The 19305-nt window shown below is 43.8% G+C and overlaps 1 protein-coding gene across 4 annotated transcripts in view; it reads right to left on the bottom strand.

Moving 5' to 3' along the window:
- arb2a (ARB2 cotranscriptional regulator A) overlaps positions 1-19305 on the bottom strand; it is a 145449-nt gene that overhangs the window by 38968 nt on the left and 87176 nt on the right. For 2 of the 4 annotated variants that reach the window (XM_029439662.1, XM_029439663.1), the window contains exons 9-10: positions 11404-11520; positions 4614-4698 (exon numbers count right to left, since the gene is read on the bottom strand). In XM_029439662.1, the coding sequence (XP_029295522.1) occupies positions 4614-4698; positions 11404-11520 (202 nt within the window). Of the gene's footprint in view, positions 1-4613; positions 4699-4790; positions 7391-11403; positions 11521-19305 lie in introns of all 4 variants that reach the window. The other 2 variants (XR_003832798.1, XR_003832797.1) reach the window with 2 other exon arrangements.

Raw genomic sequence — 19305 nt, 5'->3', positions numbered from 1 at the left:
ATATTATCTGTCAAAAATGTGACCCAGACAATAGCCTGATCCAACCTCAGTGAATCCAGGTCAGAGGTTAAGGTCCGGTTCACCAGAGTTTTCTTGTCTATTTCCTGCAACACTAGCGCAAAGTGTGCCGGTCAGGCTAAGAAAACACTGAAACACATATGTGAAAGCACAAGCACAAACACATACACATTTTCATGTGATCTTCCATCAAGGCAGCGGACTTCCACCTAACCAAGCTGAAAAAACAGTGGTTGGAAGGGGGGAGGTTAATTTGAGCGGGCCTGAGTTTCCTCTTCAAGCGTTAAGTCACACAAACATGAATCCGACGGTGTGTGTGTGTGTGTACGTGTGTATGGGGACTGGTTAAGATGTACAGACAGTTAGAGGTGTTTCACGGTCAGCAGTACGTGGATCAGGGAGGTGAGGGTTATAGTCAAGTCAAAACTACAGCAGGACAGAGCATATTCGCAATAAGAGCATGACAATGTGTGTGTGTGTGTGTGTGTGTGTGTGTGTGTGTGTGTGTGTGTGTGTGTGTGTGTGTGTGTGTGTGTGTGTGTGTGTTCTGTATCAGCTTTTGTTCTCAGGCATTCTTTTGTGTCTGTGGGATATCTTGGTACATTAATAACACTGAGCCACAGAAGTATGAGCCTTAGGTAAAGAAGAAAGGCAGAGTGACCTCCCATGTCATTGCACAGGAATTATTTCTCATTTCTATAACAATATTGCATCACTTTTCCAGCCAACTCCCCGCGATTGTTCATTCAAGATACAACAAAAAAAATCAAGAAATCCTTTCAACAGAATCCTCACTTTTAATTATGGAAAACTCAGAAGGAAAGCCAGAAAGGTGGGCACATCAAAACATGACATACAGTAGCGTATTTATTTTGTGAAAGAAAATGAAAGTGAGTCTCTTTCTGCAGTCCATTAGGGTTAATTACAGCCTTGTGTTGGGATGCTTGTAACAGAGCAGGGTTGGTAATTAAAGTACAGGTAAGACATTAACTTACTTTTGTTAGCCATTAATCAGTGTTTACCTTCAGAGAACTCTCCCTTTGTAATTAATAATCAGCTTGGACAATGAGTAATCACCCAAGAGGAAGTTGTGTGTACATATGTGTGTGCTTGTGTATGCAAGTGTGTTATTAGCAAACAGGGTTTTCCCACCTTTGAAATAGCATCTTTACTGATCAAACAACCCATCATCCATCTCACCATAAAAGAAAGTCAATACACTAAGCAACAAAAACAGAGGAGCCCCTTACAAGACAAACGACTGGGGTTTGTCTTGTGTATTCATCCATCTTTTTCTTGTCACCCTCATTCTCGCCCATCTTGCGTTTATCCTTCGCTTGGCATCTAAACGGCTGTGTAGGTCTGGAATGATTACATCTCTGGAAGGCCTCAGCAACGCCACTTAACTAGCACCCCACTCCCGTACTTATTTCTCTGCCGTTGTAGTCACTCCACCACACCCACACACACACACACGCGCGCACACACACACACACGCACAGGGAGCTTTCCCAGTAGGAGATTGGTTCCACTTTATCTGCATATTTAGCCTGTGTTAGGCGTGCTCCTAACTGATAAAATTCTGCTAGTGTGCCAGGCCACTGCCAAACGCCAGAGCAATGACCTTCTTGGGGGAACAAATTCCTTTTGTAAGATGGGAAAAAAAGAATGGAGTGAAAAGAAGAAAGATTAAGACAAAAAAAAAAATGAAAGGGAGGGACGCTAGCCAGTTAAATGCGAAGGGAATGGATCCAGGTTTTATCGTATTTAAAACAGGAAATGGAGACTTTAGTGGACACCCTTGCGGTACTCTCCCTCCCTCTTTGGGTCCTTCCAGCCCAGTGCCATTCTGCTATTGCTTCACAGATGATTAGAAATAGCAGACAAACTCTAGACAAGCTCTTCCACCATTTCTCCCTACCTCGTTCTGCCAAGAGTCTACCAGCATGGAAAACATAATCACCATTATCATCACTGCTCCACACAGGGAGGCAGAACGCAAGCAGAGGAGGGGATATAGAGGGATATAGGGGGTATAGAGAAAGCAAGAAGTGGAAGACGAGTAAGGAGAGAGAGAGAGAGAGAGAGAGAGAGAGAGAGAAGAACAGACGCAGAGACAGAAAAAGAGCAACGGCGAGACTCGTCCTTCAACCCGCTGCCTGACTAGTCCCAGTGTCCGTATTTAAGCACACATCCAATACTTTTTTAGCCTTCAGACATCTTAGTGTGTATGTGTGTGTCTGATCACATGCCATTCTCCACAGCATCCGAATCGCCCCGGGCCTGGCTCAGTCTGGCACCACACAAGAGCGATGGTACACACTGTGATGTGTGTGTGTCTGCATATGTGCATGCGTGTGTGCGAGCATGACAACGAGGATTCACCGGTCTGTTCTCTGTTGCTGATACACTTCGTGGTCAACTCGGATTACCCCCCCCCCCCACACACACACACACACACACACGCACACACACACACGTACCATAGCAACCCAGACAACAGCAGTCATGGTGGCAGGAGAGGTGACTGTTGGGAGCTGTATGTGTGATGATTGAAGTGCTGGGCCACGATGCCCTGACAGCCTTCCCTCAACCTTCTCTCAACCTCGTCACCTCTGTTGCTCTGCTGTGACTCTTACCACAATGGCTTCTGCATGTGAACCTGCCAGGCTGCCAAGGACACAAAGGCAACTGAGACAACCTTTGACATCAGAAGCTGCCACCAAAAGACCAGAGACAAGCAGAGTTGGCAGCTCTGTTAACAGGCCAGAGACCCAGATCTATTCAGCTCGGTTAAAGTAGCAAAAGTCAATAGAGCACAAGTCAATAGTGCATACATACAGATGGACGCTGTGTCAAGCAGGTCTGTGATAGGACAACGTCAGACATACCACAGTTACATATATCGCGGTATCTCGGCTCAAAGGTCACGGTCTTTTGACCGACAGTAGTCCAGAGAAGAGACGTAAAACATCAAGGTAAAAAAGTGACATTTGAACATGAAATACAGTATGGGTTTTGTATTGAAGACTGGATGACATTTCAAGGAGCTGATTCACTGGTAGATGTTAAGGCCACACACCCACACATTCTCTATGTGGAACATGGTGTTTTAGTGGCAGCGATGAGATAGCAGTGTTGGGAGATATATTCACTAACATGTGGAGCATGTGTTAGATGACCTATACATTCACCATGGTGTCACAGAGGGGCATTGAAGAGAATGAAATCACAAAGCGGGACTAGCCGGAGTGATGAGTAAAAAGAGTAATGAGACAAGGAATGCGAGGGTGCGAGTGTGTTTGTATGTGTGTACACATACTTAAACATTCACATAGAGTAAAAACAGGTATATATTATTTTTTTGTTGAGACATTCCTTTTGTGTCTGTGTGTGTGTGTGTGTGTGTGTGTTTGCCCGTGCGTGTATGCCCGCATGTGTGTCACTCTTCAAACAACACTGCAATCATCATCTCCTATCAACGGTCATGTTGAGGATTACAGCTTTCATCCCTAATCCTACATTAAGGACACATTCTCATGATGGCCGTGACATCATCAAGGCCAGTAAACCACAGAGAGGGCACAAGGACAGGAAGCCAAACACCACAGGAGAGGATTAATGAATATAGGAGACAGAATAGATGATGAAAAAAGGAAGAGGGCGCGACAAATAAAAACAAAATCAAACAGCACATTTCTGTAGCGTGTGTGAGACGAGCCTCTGTTTCTGTGTGTATTTGTATTTTTTCAAGATAATCTGCCAGTGTTTTAGTTTCTCTGACAATGATCCTTCTCAATCAGCCCCTGAAACCTCCGAACTACCCAACACCCACACACACACACACACACACACACACACACACACACACTCACGCACACACACACACACACACAGAACAAATGCTGTCAAAATGCACACACCACGCTGCACTGCACTCTGATAATCTGTACATGTGCACTGCTGTAAGCCATTGATGAACACATACATTATATACGGAGGTAAAACAAATGTATTTGTATTTTGCACATTTGTCATTAATGGAGATTTCTGCTGTAGAATAATTTCATTTACCTCTCTCAAGTTGGTATATTGTATCTACCTTACTCTCAGCTGGGAACAGAGTATCTTTTTTTCTTCCAGAAGAGAGATTATTCCCATTTTTTAAGATACATTTAAGGACCTGTAGTAATGGTTTATGAACAATTTATCGATTTCTCAGTATATCAATGGAAATCACTTAACCCACTGTTTTGAATTAGAACAACGTCTCTGATTTCTCAGTACTCCCAACTGCAGCTAACAACTTTACTACTCACAATGCAACCCTGATTCAAATGTTAACCTTTGACTGTGGAATAAACACTTGGCTCAGCTAACATTGACATAGCGCCTTCTGCCTGCATGTGAAGCTTTGTTACATTTTGACCTACGATTAGTGTGCCACTGCTCTGCTGTTTAACTGTCTTGAAATGAATCAAGCTAAAATTCCATTGGATTTGCAAACTGAAAGTGATCCAGATAAAGCTGTAAGCAGATATTGAGTAATACTGTTATTACTGTTGGAGTGTGTTTGTATAGAGCTTGTTTAATACCTGCAGAGACCCTGGGGCAGTCTGGCAGCATGGGATCCAGCAGTGTGTCCACAGGCTCCGGACTCGATACCCAGTTGCAACAGTGCTGTCGAAAGAGAAGAACAATGATTTAGATTGACAATTGAAAACTCTGAGAATAGATTTTTCGTCGTATGCTATATGCATGTGGAGGGTTACGGAAATGAATGAGTGGCAAACAGCTTCCACCGCCATTACTCCTGAACACACAAAGAAATATATGCCCAGAGATGGAAATATAATACGTGAAGGGATTTGATGTAAAAAGAAAAAAATATTTTATCTTGATGCTTCAAATGTATTGTTTTTTTTTTTTACTTTATGGAAATATAGCAAGTTTAATTGAAATTGAAGGAGATATTAGAAGGAAAAAAGAAATGTTGAGAAAGAAAGCGAGCAAAAATAGGGAGGCAGTGGAGACAAAGAAAAGGGGGACAGGTGCGGAGGAAAAGGGGAGAGACGATAATCGAGAAAGAGTTGTGTGCGTGGCTGAGCGAGGTGGGGGGAGAGAAAGAGAGAGAGAGACAGGAACAAGCAATTAAAAGCTCTGTGACATGTTGCTCAGACAGCTCGCTGTTTGTTTGTGGTGGAGAGCTGAGGCCTTCTACTATGGTGGATCAGTGGGTGCCCTGGGGGAGGTGTCTGCCCAGCTTGCTGACCCATAACCCCCTGCAAACACCCCTAGTCCTCTCAAACCCCCTGTGGTTGACAACTCTACTGTCAGAAAGAGGAGAAGACCTCTTTATCCAGTTTTCGCTGTCTTCATCTTCCTGTCTGTGTGGCGCGCTCTCTTTCTACCTACGAGGTTGTTTGAAACACATAAACCTAATGTGCAATTAATGAAACGCCTCAATGCCGCACTTCAAAACAACTTCCTGTTCCCATGCTTTGAATCTTATTCTCTGGGTCGGCAGATGACAGCATATCAAAGTGTGTTTTCCCTTTTGACCGTGCAATGTGGATTGGTATGCTGTGGCTTGTAAGGTTAGCACAAAAACAAGGGAAAGGGGAGAGAGGGACAGAGGGAGGTTGAGAAGGAATGCTTGGAGAAGACGTTCTACAGATAAGATAAAAGTTCAATAGAAGAAGGAGAAAATGTAAAGAGATTAGAATGTGCAGCTGGCGTCCTTCTGAATCACTGCTTATCTGCCCTTGTTTACTTTCACCCTGGCCCCCTGACAGCCATTACAGTGTTGCACATGCTTGTGTCTGCTTGTGTGTGTGTGTGTGTGGGTCAGTGATTGCATTACGGGGGGTCTCCCACGAAGATGTGCAGCGTTGTGAACCCTTTAAACTCAAATACACGCACGCGCATGCACACGATTACGCATTTTTGCCCTCCGCAACCCTGACTCCCAAGGCCCTGAAAGAGGAGGAACTGGATAGACAAATCTATGAAACGTCTCCCACTTCAACCCCTCCAAAAAACACATACAAACACACTACATAAATGCAAAAAAATCCAGGGTCACGCCACACTTCTAGTCAGCTGTCATCCCTCAACTTAACCCCCTCCACACAAACACACACATACCCTACTCCCAGACAGATATGTTGATGTTTTTCTGTATGAATATCTAAAGGTACATAGGAACACTGAATATACTTGATGCCTAATTGAGCCCCTCTTGGCTGTTGCTTTTTTGTCTACATAAGATTCAGCAGCTATGTCAAAGTAAATCTCTTCTGTTACTTCACATGTACTATATCTTCTTTTGCCCCACAGTGATTTATTTACTCTAAGCTTATAGAAAAAATATAGAAACTCATCACGAGAGATGATCATGATGAAACATCTGGCCCGTACACGCAAATCCTTTGCCATAATCAACACATAAGTAAACAGAATTCAGCTGGGAAATGTGTTCAAAAGGTCTGTTATTAAAATAAAGTTTGACTTGTGTGATCCACTCCTATCCAATCAAAATAAACTAAAAGTCAACGGAAGCACAAAGTGAGTCTGCCTCTGAAATAGTAGAAATGCCCTTTCACTCTCTTCTTCTATGTTTAATTTCTTTAGCCCTGTCAATCAAAAGTGCTAATCATATAAGGGACATAACATAAGTGGAGCCAAAGAGGGTTGAAGAAAGATCGGCAGAGAGATGAGGGGAAAGGAAGGTAGGTAGGTGGGAGGGGGGGGGGGGGTAGTATTGGGAGAAGACAAGTCATCTTGGTAAACAGTGGAATATTGTGTATTTTTAGATCCTCTGCTTTGCCCTAGATGTACTCTCCTCTGAGCCTGGGCTTGAGGGCAGAGCGGTGTAGAGCGGCACAGAAGCAGTGGGGCTCCTTGACTGCTACATCAAGTGTCTCATTGTATCTCCTTTAATTCATTCAGTCTGTCTGGAGGAAAATGTCAGCTGGGCTGTGGAGCAGTGGGCTGAAGGCGGCTGGAGAGAAGGGAAGGAGGGGAGTCTTTCAAAGGGCCCTCCTCCCTCCCCTTTCACCTCCACCAACGCCACCAATGGAGGCAGGGAGGCCGCGGTTTGAATAGATTTGTCAAGGCAACAACACACATGTGCACACAAACTCTTGCATAATTGCACACACACACACACACACAGACACACCCGCACACAGCACAGAGCCACAGTGCTGTGGGAGACCGCAGGCATAACAGCAGTCACATAAAGGCAAGGCCTGCTGGCTTGGATTAGAGAAGGGCAACGTGACAAAAGGATGGCACATCGCATCGGTTGCCTCTGACGCATAGCATCATCACTTCAAGCAGCTCGTCCCCGATCAATGGCGCCATTGAACTAAAAGCAGACAGAGAAACAAACATGTAAACAGATTTGACTCTCCCCCACCCCTGCTGCTCTGTGCATGTGTGTCTGTTGGGTTTTGTGCTGGATATGCACACATACATGTACCCATGTGAAACACCGCATGACACATTGTTTCAGGGTGCATTGTGTTTCCCTTAAATCCAAATCACCAAAATTGTGCAGGAATAAAGTTAGTAAGTAAAAAGTGCTAAAGTTAACCACCAAGCTAAACGTATTCTCGAGTGTGTAAATGACAAGCAGGAGTCAGCTCTGCCCCTCTACCTATGAGAGACGCCTTTGAGCTTTCTTTGTTACGTGTAGTATATGTATTTGTGTGCGAGTGTGTGTGTGTGTGTGTGTGTGTGTGTCAGATCCACCACCTGCTGTCTTCTGCAAGTCAGAGTGGAAGCCAGCCTGCTTCTTTCACTCAAACACACACACACACACACACACACACACACACACACACACACACACACACACACACACACACACACACACACTTAGAGAGTAATAGACACAAAACACTGCACTTAGCTGATGGCAGGGTGATCTAATGGACCCTTCACTAGGACCAAATAGGTATCTCATAGGTGTCCATATCCACCACACATGTAATTGTCCCAGGAATACACACACAGCACCTTTAAAAAAGGGGTGTGTACTCCCTACCTTCCATAGAGTAGAATAACAGAACACACTATGAACTCAGGTTTGGACATAATTCATTTAGAGGCCTTTATTATCATGATGTGAAAAGTGGGGATTTTCAAGGATCAAACAATTTACTAAATTCTTTTTTGGAAAATGTTATATAGATCTGAATGCAAATAGTTAAAACAATATGTGTGGAACGCATATATGCAATTGAAAACAATTGGCTTCATTCAATGGCGAAAAAGTCTGTCCACCTATTCTTTCTGAAAGCCCACAGGACAGAGTCCCACGATAAAAAAACTCTGTGCCAAGTGCACAAAAGTCTTCTAAACCAAAACACACATGACAGCCTGCAACCTAACTTCTCAGAAAGTAGTCCCGAGTATCAATTCTTGCTCACTCTCACCGTGTCTGTCTCTCTCTCCCACCTCCTCCAGTTGCTGTATAATCTCTATGGATTAGGATGGTTTATTCATGACCATAGTGTACTCTGTATGTGTTTGTCTATGTGTGTGTGCGCATGTGTGTACGTGTGCTCTGGGCAGGCCACTAGAGTGTGACAGCAGGCCAGCACAGTGACAGGAGACACCTTGGAGACTGTGACAGGCTGCCAGCTGTACACCATCATTCGCATTTCTCTCTCTCACTCACTTCTCCTCACTATGCTACTCATCTATCTCCACATACATCTCTTCATCTCCTCTCCTTCATCTGTATTCACTCCATTCATACCCTACCTGTCTTTTTGTTTTTCTTTTCCACAGCTCTAACCTGTGGTTTCTCGGCGGCAGTCAACGGGATCTAAATAATTGAACGTTTCTCATACTTTTTTTCTTCCCGTCTCAGTCAATGGATGGAATCTACCTCTGCTTATTCCCTGCCTTCATTTTCTTTTCTCTCACCTTCCCTCTGTATTTTGTCTCCTGGCGGTGACGTCAGTTGCCCCTCGTCTGACCCATTTGGTCTATATAACCCAGTCCAAGCAGGCGCGTATCTCTAAATCCCATCTCCTCTCCTTTACTCTCCTCTTCTCGTTGCTCCATCCCACCATCCAGTGGCCTCTTGAACCCCGGAGGGAGGGAATTATCTCTGTCCGAGGAGAACAGAGCAGTGCACTGCTGGGGTGCCCCGACCTCACATGCACCCACTCATACGGGCACCCACATTTATACACCACCCAGGGTATTACTGCTAGCTCCCCTCTGTGATGTGCTGTACTTTTTGCCCTTTTGTGTGTGTGTGTGTGTATGTGTATGCCTGTACCTCAGTGTGAAATTTAAATGTTGTTTGCGTTTATGGATCACTGATATAGATGTAAATAGAGATGTTAAAAAGGAGCATCATATGCCTCTACTGTTGGGGTCTGTGTGTGCTTGTGTGTCTACGTTTTGCACTGCACCAACAACTCCATGCACTTGTAGACTGTGTGATGATTCAAAGCCAGACATCAGGACACTGAGCCAATAATAGAAAGCCCTAGATCATTAGCATATTGGGTGGAACACAAAGGGACTCTGACCTTTTGGTGGAACCACTGCACATACACAGCATTGGATCTAATGTAAATGACTCGGGACAGATTCCATTTTGGATTCACCTCAATCCTTATGCTGACCCGGAGGTTGTTAACTAGCACTGCCATCCATGCCCCGAAGCCAAGGATGTGATGAAATACTGAATTTGAGCAACACAATTGAAGTTACAAAGTTTTAAAAATACGATACATCATTTTTGTTAGTTTCCCCCAATGTTGATATATCGAAAACATATTGTATATCCCACAACTTAGCACTGATCTACAGTATTAATCATAAATATTTGTCTTCATCTTGTCTATATATACTACCCAGTTGTACCCACCTTTCTATCAATGAGATGGCGAGAGTGAACTACATCAACACCGTTTGCTTTCCTGATCATTTAGTTAAAGTTCATTTGGGTTTCAGAAGATAAAACACATGTTTGAGTTGTTGTTAAATAAAATTGATGTAATGATTTACATAATGATTCTAATGGTCCCTGAGAGAAATACAAAGTACAAACATTGCTTTGGAATTAACATGTAATGAGTAGTCATCTTTTTTTCTTTTTTTTTTAAGTGAGCCCACAACTGGTGTTGTTAAGGCAGATAATGAAGAACTTAAGAAAAAGAGTAATACAAACAAAAACACACTAAAGATAAATGTAATGTATTTAATGTTAGCATTTTTTGTTGTATCATTGAGAAGGTCACAGAATTGCATATATGTGTTACGCTGTGTTATTTCCATCTTGAAAAATGTCCTTTAATTAGGTGGGCTTCTCTCTTAAGTCAGCCAAAAAGGGCCGTGGGTTAATGAATATGAGAGAGTGAATCCTTGCCTGTTCCCTTACTCCGACTGGACAAAGAAGGTTATTGCAGATTTATTGTTCTGGGTAATCATCACAAATAGAAAATCACTTAACATTCCAATTATGCAGTGTCCCAAACATCCCTTAGATGAATCAAAAATAGGAAATGCCAGACAAGGAGAAGGGGGCCAGTGCAACCTTGAATCCCCACCACTCGAACTAACACATACATACGCATTCAACAACAAGTAACACACACTTGAGCGCACAAATCACACACACACATACGCGAAATGGGAGATGACAGAAATAGCAAAAAACAAAAGGCAATGGATATAAAAGAGGATGTAATACAAATAAAGGTAGTGTGTGTGTGTGTGTGTGTGTGTGTGTGTGTGTGTGTGTGTGTGTGTGTGTGTGTGTGTGTGTGTGACATTTGCATCTCTGGCTCTCAAGCAGCTCTGGTCTAGGATGGTCCTCATCTGTATGTGCATACTGAGTGAGCCCAGGTGCTGCGTATGGCGCAGAGGTCACACCAGAAAGGGCAAGTGCTAAAATGAAGCTAACACAAATGCACATGTGCGCGTGCATTCTATCTCACACGCTCGCCCACAAGCACATATAAACACATGCATGCATGCACATATGCATGCCCGGTCGCATACATACGCACCAGCGAGAGTTCACTGTCTTAGTTATTCATTGACATGCACCCAAGAAGAAAAAAGTGGGGGCTGGTTTAAAAGAAGAAGAAAAAAGACAGCGAGAGAAAACATGCAAACAATGGTTCTCTATGACTTCTAAAGCTAGCTGTTGGTCCGGGGTACCTGTGAAGGTCGGCGGGGTTGTGCAGGGAGAAACCAGAGAGGAGGAAAATCTAAGAGACCTCAGCTCACCGCGCTGCGTGAATTTACATGATGAGATGGGAGCTCAGGAATGGATCCCTGCACAGTTTGCAGTGTCTTTGTTTGCCTTCAGTCTGTGTTTGTGTATTTGCGCATGTGTGGTCATTTCACCTGCTGCATCCAGTCCTGTGTGCCTTTGCTGGTCTCCTGTAGCCAGATGTTGTGAGCCGAGTCAGTCAGAGCCACAGCACACGCTCTGTTCTTCACCTGCATTTCCCTCTGATTCATCTGCCACAAAAAGCAAATCAAATATGTGTTAGTCACCCTTGCGGCGTGTTAATGACACAGTCACTGTTGAGTAGGACACGCTTAGTTTCAGACAACATTTGCACAACAAAGAGACCTCATGCTGTAAGACACATTATAACTTATTTAGAAAAAAAAGAATACTAATAATATGACATACCTATTGTGTCAGTAGATACTTGCCTAATAACGTTTTTATTCTCCGTCCAACATACACTGACAGTCTACGCCCTGGACCAAGATAGCAGTGGCCCAGTGGACAGAGAATACAGATTCAACCTGGTGTATAGCATAATGTTATAAAGTGAAAAATGAAAGAGCTGCTCCACCATAGCGTGTCCTTGTCACGTTCTGTGCAAATGTCCTTCCCTGTGCACGTTCAAATACCTCTGTCCCCATTCTTAATACCCTTTCCCTTCACATGTCACAGAGAATGTGGCTTCTGCAGGCCCGTCTTCCTATTCCCCTCTGAATGTCAACGGCAAGGAAAATGTCACGCAAAGGACTTGTTACTGCACTACAATAGACTTCCCACACCGCTGGTCCCACCCCAAGGAGTACCATAGCCAGGCCTTGGGAACGAGCTGTTTCACTCTGCTTTGCTTTAAGATAAAACACGGGAAGAAAAGAGAACAGGACTTGCAACAATAGGTTAACAATCACTTATTGTGTACATTTAGTGAAGCTGGGAAAGATACTGGCGGACTGGGGACGGGTATAACCTGTGGAATAGCGCTAAGTTTGGTGATTCCCATGGTCATCTACACATGCTGCTAAGGCCACACAGATAACATTTGAACTACATTAAAGCTTCATCTTAATGCCATTTGGAGGAAGGAAAATCTAGTGTGTGTCCTGGACTACTGGACTGCTGTTGGGCTTACAATGGTGTTGGTGCTTATGGTTCAATGCCTGAGATTAAGACAAACACTTCAAAGGGAGATCTAGGTAATAGTAAAGCTGAGACAAGTATAGGAATATTAGGGTTTAGTTTGTGCTTGCATAGTATAGGATAAATATTGGCCTATAAAAGCCCAGAGAGGTGTGTGTACAAAGCTAAGTTTTGGGAAGGCATAGAGGGTTTAAGCTGCTGCTATTATGAATTTAAGTCTGACACTCACAACGGGGATACGGCTGGAGAAATTACCAGTCTTATACACAATCACAGACAAGTAACACTGGCCATCTACTATCAGCTAGATTGGCTGTACGTTGGCTGTACATCAAAATGACGGTGGGCATTTGAATACACCCTCCTTTGCCCAGACAAATTAAAGTGGGAGTGTATAGAGATAAATGGAATCTATTAAGGTACTAAGGACTCATACATCATTCAGCTGATAAGGCTTCCACTGGAGCGTCTTCACTGGGGTGAAGGATAGAGCCGACTGAGACAAGCATAAAAAAGTGCAAAACTATAGAGATAGACAACAAAAGATGACATACGCTACACATGTATGCACAGACACATTTGCTCGCTCACACAAAATCATACAATCACACACAGATACACAATCCTCACTGTACTCCCTTCTCATCCACGCTTGGTTGAAAAGCTTTCCTCTGGCAGAACTGGGCCCGTGGGAGTAGGAAAGTCAACCTTTTAAAACTGGAGGTGTCAGTCAATGTCCTGTTTTCTGGTGCTAGCCAAACGGGCCAGTCCCTGAGTATAGGGGCTTCTAGCAGAGGCCAGGAAATAGGAGACAGTGGACTGACTGCCCATGGAAAACGCTAAGCACATGACTTCAAACCAGTCAAAATATCGCCCGTCTGGGCAGAAAACTCCACGTTTTTTCCACTTTCCAAGTGGATAAATAGGTCTCTACTTGCTCTTATTATATGACCCTTAAAACAGTCCAACATTTTTTTTTTTGGATGGAAAATATGCCTTATATGAGTATGTTCACTGGATAGCACTGGGATATTAGGTGCAACTGAGCTATAACACATTTGATAACTGGTGCCAAGGTAAACTGCATGTCTGTGTGTGTGTGTGTGTGTGTGTGTGTGTGTGTGTGTGTGTGTGTGTGTTCATACATGTATGTGGTTACACATAAGGGTGTATAAGAATGAATGTGAGCAGATATGAGAGCACTGCTCAACAGAGTGGAAGTTGAAGGAGAAGCAAGTGAATGACAGACAGGTTAACCAAACATAATGGTATGTAGTAAGAAAGAGGCACAGCTGGTAAATTGGGAGTGAAGCTGGGTTGTAGATGGACTTGGATGGATTGGTCTGCAACTTAAATACTGGACTTAAGTATGTATACAGTGCATGATTAATCTTGTGTAGACAGACTGTCTCGTCAAGCAAACAATTGACTGGAGAAAATGTTTTTTTTAAATGGAATAAGAGACCTTTGGAAATCCTAAAGCAGCCATTCAAATTGATTAGCTTCAATACCTGCGGATTGGTAAAACAAGTTCTCCTTTGTTGTTTTGAAATACAACTAAAAACAAATCTTTGTCTCTGCCCTTCACAAACCAACGCTTGTAATCAAATTACTTTGCGATTTGCAATTTAAAGATACTCACACAGTGTTGTGTATTTGCTGAAAAGAGGAGGGAATATAAATCAGCAACTCTCCCCAAACAGAGTCTGTTTTCATGATGATGCCTCCAACCGAAGATTAAAGACCAAAGCACTCCATCTCCCAGGACTGGCTATATCAATCACTCGTTCTGACAGCTCTCATTGCCGCAATGCCTACACACATATGTTTGGCTGTGGTAACAGTTGAGGTAATAGGTTGACAGATAATGACTGTAGGAGAGAGCGCTCTATGCAACGCGGCCTTCAACCACAATGATTTTGACACCACTTGGGTCCCGTGTTTTACAAGCCACAATGACAACTGTGGTTAGCTCCATGTTGAAAGCAAAAGTCAAAGCATGTCTGTGTCTTCTGCTAGGTGGGTGATACTCATGGTTAACTTACAAACCAGTAACCGTAAAACCACATGTGGGTATCAATTTAAAGCCGCCTCATCATATGACTCATCATGTTATTATTGTTACACCATGTTAGCCTGTGAATAAGTGTTATCCATCTTTATCCAGAATGTTAAATGTGCTAATCCACTATGTAACCGCAGACTGCTGCTTTAACAAGGAAACAGGCCAGCTGTTGTGATCAGTCTTGTATCGGACAGGGAACAAGGAAGAGAAGCATGTGGGATTACTTGTTGAGCTAAAACCAGCACACAGATGTTGAGACATTTGCCGCCTCTCCGCTGGCCTTTCCTTTAACGCTAAAGCAGCTGGATATGCAGAGTAAAGTTCGGGTGGGGGGTTGGACACGGGAGGCTTTCGTGTAGCAGAAGGTTATAAAATGGAGTTGATATCAAAAGTAGTATACTAGGAGGAAAAACTTGAGAAAAAGCCTACTTCATGGGGAGATCAGACCACAGGGTCAGCTTCACAACAGCATCCCTGAAGCAAGAGGACTTTCACTGTGCTTAAAACATAAGCAGAAGCTTAAGCTCATGTGGAAACGATGCGTCCCATCATAGGGGTCTGAACCAGAGGCCTCAGCTCGGAGGGTGGCGTCCTTACTCACTAGAGCACCGTGATGAAATGTTTATCACCAGTCTGATGTAATTCATATATTTTCTGCACCATTGCAGGCTTATGAGTGTAATTCAGTTAAACTACCAGGGCAATGTTGGCTTCATGATTAATAGTGCTACAAAAAAAAGGTGTAAAAGAAATGTTTTCATGTTTTGTGACACGCTGTTTGAGAACACACTACCTCACTGTGATTTGGATTTCATTTGACCACAACTACACATCACTTTCACATTCCTCTGAACCATGATAACAAAGCTGAGTCACAGCTGATGACGCACACTTGAGTTCACCGCCACCCAACATACATTCAAACTCTGGATGAACTATGAAATCCTTCTCCCTCTTCCCCCTCCCCCCCCCCCCCCATCTTTGTTTCTTCCTCATAAGCCATTTATTTTCTGACTTCTCTGCAGAGGGCCTGGTTGCTGTAGAGACCTGCAAACATCATATCTTTCTGACCCCCTAGTTGGCACATTTCTACTTAATCCAGCTTTTTACAGGCTCTATGAAATAGTCATCCTCGACGCATTCGGAGCCACTCAAACACACGCACAGACCTTTCTCTAACCCCTGTATCTTGTACCTGACCTCTCACACGGCGCTCAGCAAAGTACAGTGTTTAGCGCTTTAAGCTGCTTCCTGCTACAAAGCCAGCTAATTGCTAGACTTTTTGTTGTGCATAATCTTATTTCCACCACTGACGAAGAATATGATATGCGATGGGTGTGTGTGTGTGTGCGAGTATGGGGTGTGCATATGAAGGAAGGAAGGGGGGCATATTAATCATGTTTATTTATCTGGACGAGGAGTCGAAATAAGCGACGAAACATCCTTTAACAGCATGCTAAGCTAATCTCTGGTCGAGATAAATACTTAATTTCTCTCCTCTCCCTGTGACGCTCCCTTGCTCGCGACTGCTCTGCTGATGCTACATCTAAACACCGGCAATAATAAAGACAATTATTTAGTCCTTTGATAATTATGTGTCAAAGGCAGCGAAAGCCACTAGATAATTGGGAGAAAACTGAATGGTAATCCACAATGGAGATCCCCGTGGGGAGACAGGCAGACTTATCCCTAGAAAGAATGCAGAGCGAGAGAAAAGAGAGAAACAGCCAAAGACATAAAGATGAGAGCTTTTTAAGGGGCCTTGCTCACTGTCAGATAGTCAATGTGAAAAGCCACAATTATACATAGAGAGAGAGTGCGAATAGAGAGGAGCAAACAAGAGAAAGGAAAACAAGGGATAGAGAGAATGACAGAAAATGAGTGAGAAAGAAAAAGAGGACAAAATGTTGAGCGTTACTGGGAGTGAGCGAAGACTGAGCAGAGGCCAAGGGGAAGGAGGAGAGAGAGAGCGAGAAGCGCCCCGTGACGATGCCAGTCAGAGACGAGGCTTATAATGTGGCTGCGCCATGCATTGCCAACAGCCACAGATAATCTAGGACTACCCACTGAGCACTGAAGCACTGCTTAAATATTTGATTGATTAACTGTCCTGTTGCTGCCAGAGAGTAAGAGGACAGCATCAGAGAAGCCAGGGCGAACACAGAAAAAAACAAACAAACATGTATGCGGGTGCACACCGGAAGGTTGGAAAACACATGGCGCAGACACACTAACACATACACCCCCATAAATCCCTACACGCCAACATTGGAACAGGAGCACAAACACACACAGACATGTACACATTGCGAGCATGTGTAGAGTCAGCAGTGGCAAGGGTTGGAAACAAACAAACATAAAGGCTGACTGATGCTCTGGCAGAAATGTTCTTCTATCATAAATCAATGAGGACAATAGACTTATAGATACACGGTGTTTAAGTTGATGATCCTAGTGTGCTATCTCTCTTCTTACTCCTACAGTGTCTGTGTATGACTGTATGCTGCTCGCAATTGATCTCAGGTCATAGGGGGTGGATAGGAGTGGGAGTGCAACGTGTTCAGCGACTCTACCTACACTGCCTGTGACACACGGACACACACACAAAACACACTCATCCTTGTTCGTCCCTGGCTGTGAAAACACAGGCAGCTGGCCCCCCACGCTCCGACACCCTCCACAGGAAGAGACAACACCAGCGCTTCCTGTGGCTTTGAAGCAGCGGTGCCAGGTCCCCTGTCGGTCCCCAGTTTCCTTTGTCTTAACCGCAGGAAGGAAGCCCTCTCTAGCACGAGGCCACGGGGCCTTAGGGAGCGAGAGGGAGTGTGTTTGTGTGTGTGTGTGTGTGTGTATCTTTCAGTGTTGTGGGAGTGTGCAGAGGTTTTGTTCACTGAGGTCACATGCATTTACAGGGTTTTTTTCCCCTCTGACTCTCCAGCGCATGAACTCTGGTCACGGTGAGGGTGGAGAGCGGGAGGGAGAGAGCAGGAGAAAACTGCAATAACTTCCTCCTCTCTTTCCTCTTTCCTGTCACGGCTGTTCGCCACATGTACGAAGGAGGGAAGAGGAGGGAGTGAGAGAGAAAGGGAGGATGATGGGCAGAGAGGCAGGGTGAGATTTGAAAGGGTGAGGAGGGGGCATCGCTGAATTGTGTGAGTGACAGCACCGGACGTAGGGTAGTGGGAGGTGGTGTATGTCTCTGTACGTGTCGCAGAGGATTCTATGTGTGTATAACTATGCAAACCACACACACACACACACACACATACATATATATATATATATATATATACAGCAGACAGATACACACCAACAAGTGGGGGCGGTGAGGAAAAGGAAGGCCAATAAATATTTACTGACACAGCAGAAGTGGAGGATGGTTGTCCACTGGTGGAAACAAAAGGCAGAGGATGAGGAGCGGCGTGCCAGGAAACCTGCCGGCTGCGGGTGCTGCGCCCCGCTTGTGCCCGCATGGAAAACAAGAGGAAGACGGAAAGGGAGTATGGAGGACAGAGAGAGAGAGGGCAGGGAGGATCGGATGAAGGGAGGGAATAAGGGAGCGACAAACGGGGATGTGGGTAAGGGACTACTCATAAACAATAGCAGCCTGGTGCAAAGCAACAAAATGGATTTAGTTTCCTCGAGACGAGCTTCAGTGAGAGTTATAGGGGTGGAGGTGTTGGTTTGAGCATGCAAGTATGCATTTATATATATATTTTAATAGTAAAAAATACTATAAGTAGCTTAATAAACCTTTCTTCACAATGGTCTACATAATCAGAATCATTTTCCACATAAATCTTTTTTTTTTTTCCCTGCTGGTGATATATAATTCCATACAATAATAATGAGTCCCTGAAACACTTGAGTTCCTATTGGTTTTCACTTGACATAACTCTTTTATTGCAATGACATTGCATTAAAGATCAGTCAGACCCAATAAGCCAAGCAGATGCTCAAAAGTATAGCATACTTTTATATGTTATAGTTATCACAACAGAATTCAATTAATTTCTAATTAACATCTGCACAGTGTGTGAATGATTTTAACTCCCAACAGTTTGATCAATTTACATTTCTGTCACAAAGAAAACACTGCTAGCCGTTGCTCGGGTTGCTCGAGCCATCTCAACGATACCCCTATAATGTTCACATTGAAATGATATTGACACAATTAAGAAAGTGGACACTAAAAGTTTTGTAACATTAGTAGTTAAGGATGTTCGTATAATGTTTGGCGACAGCAATTACAGAAATTCTCCAAATGGTAATTTCTAATTAGGCAGCATTCCTTAACGAAGTGAAATTACGGCGACTAATTAAAGTCTTGTGTTAATTAGAATACAATCTTAGTTAAGAAAACCAGCACAAGGTACGGTGGGCAATGTCTTCATCATTCCCAAATCAACTGGCCATATTAACAGATTTGGTCTACAGAGTGGAAGGAGAAAGTAACTTTTGCGCATCAGATACAGGCCTCATCATCTCCAGTTGCCTTTTTCTCTCCCTCTCTCTCTCCCTCTGAAAGTGCTCCTTTCTTGTCTTTCTCCCTGTCTCCCAACCCTCCGGCAATGCTGTAAAATAGAAACCTAACCTCAATATTTTCCCTCACGGTGCTGGGACTTGCTGGCCCATTAAATTCCCCTTCCCATGTGTCAGCTTGCACATTTCCACCATGAAATTTTCGTATAATTAAACTTTCTTAATGATTTATAAGCTATAATAATAGCCGTAAGTATTTCAGAGCAGGTTAAAGGGACAGCCTTTAAGAGCACGCCGGGGGATGACCCTGTTTGAACATAGTTTCGGA

The sequence above is a fragment of the Cottoperca gobio genome, chromosome 9 (assembly GCF_900634415.1).
Source record: "Cottoperca gobio chromosome 9, fCotGob3.1, whole genome shotgun sequence".
NCBI classification, from domain to species: Eukaryota; Metazoa; Chordata; class Actinopteri; order Perciformes; family Bovichtidae; genus Cottoperca; species Cottoperca gobio.
The sequence above is the reverse complement of the archived record's forward strand: the minus strand, read 5'-3'. Positions and strand labels throughout refer to the sequence as shown.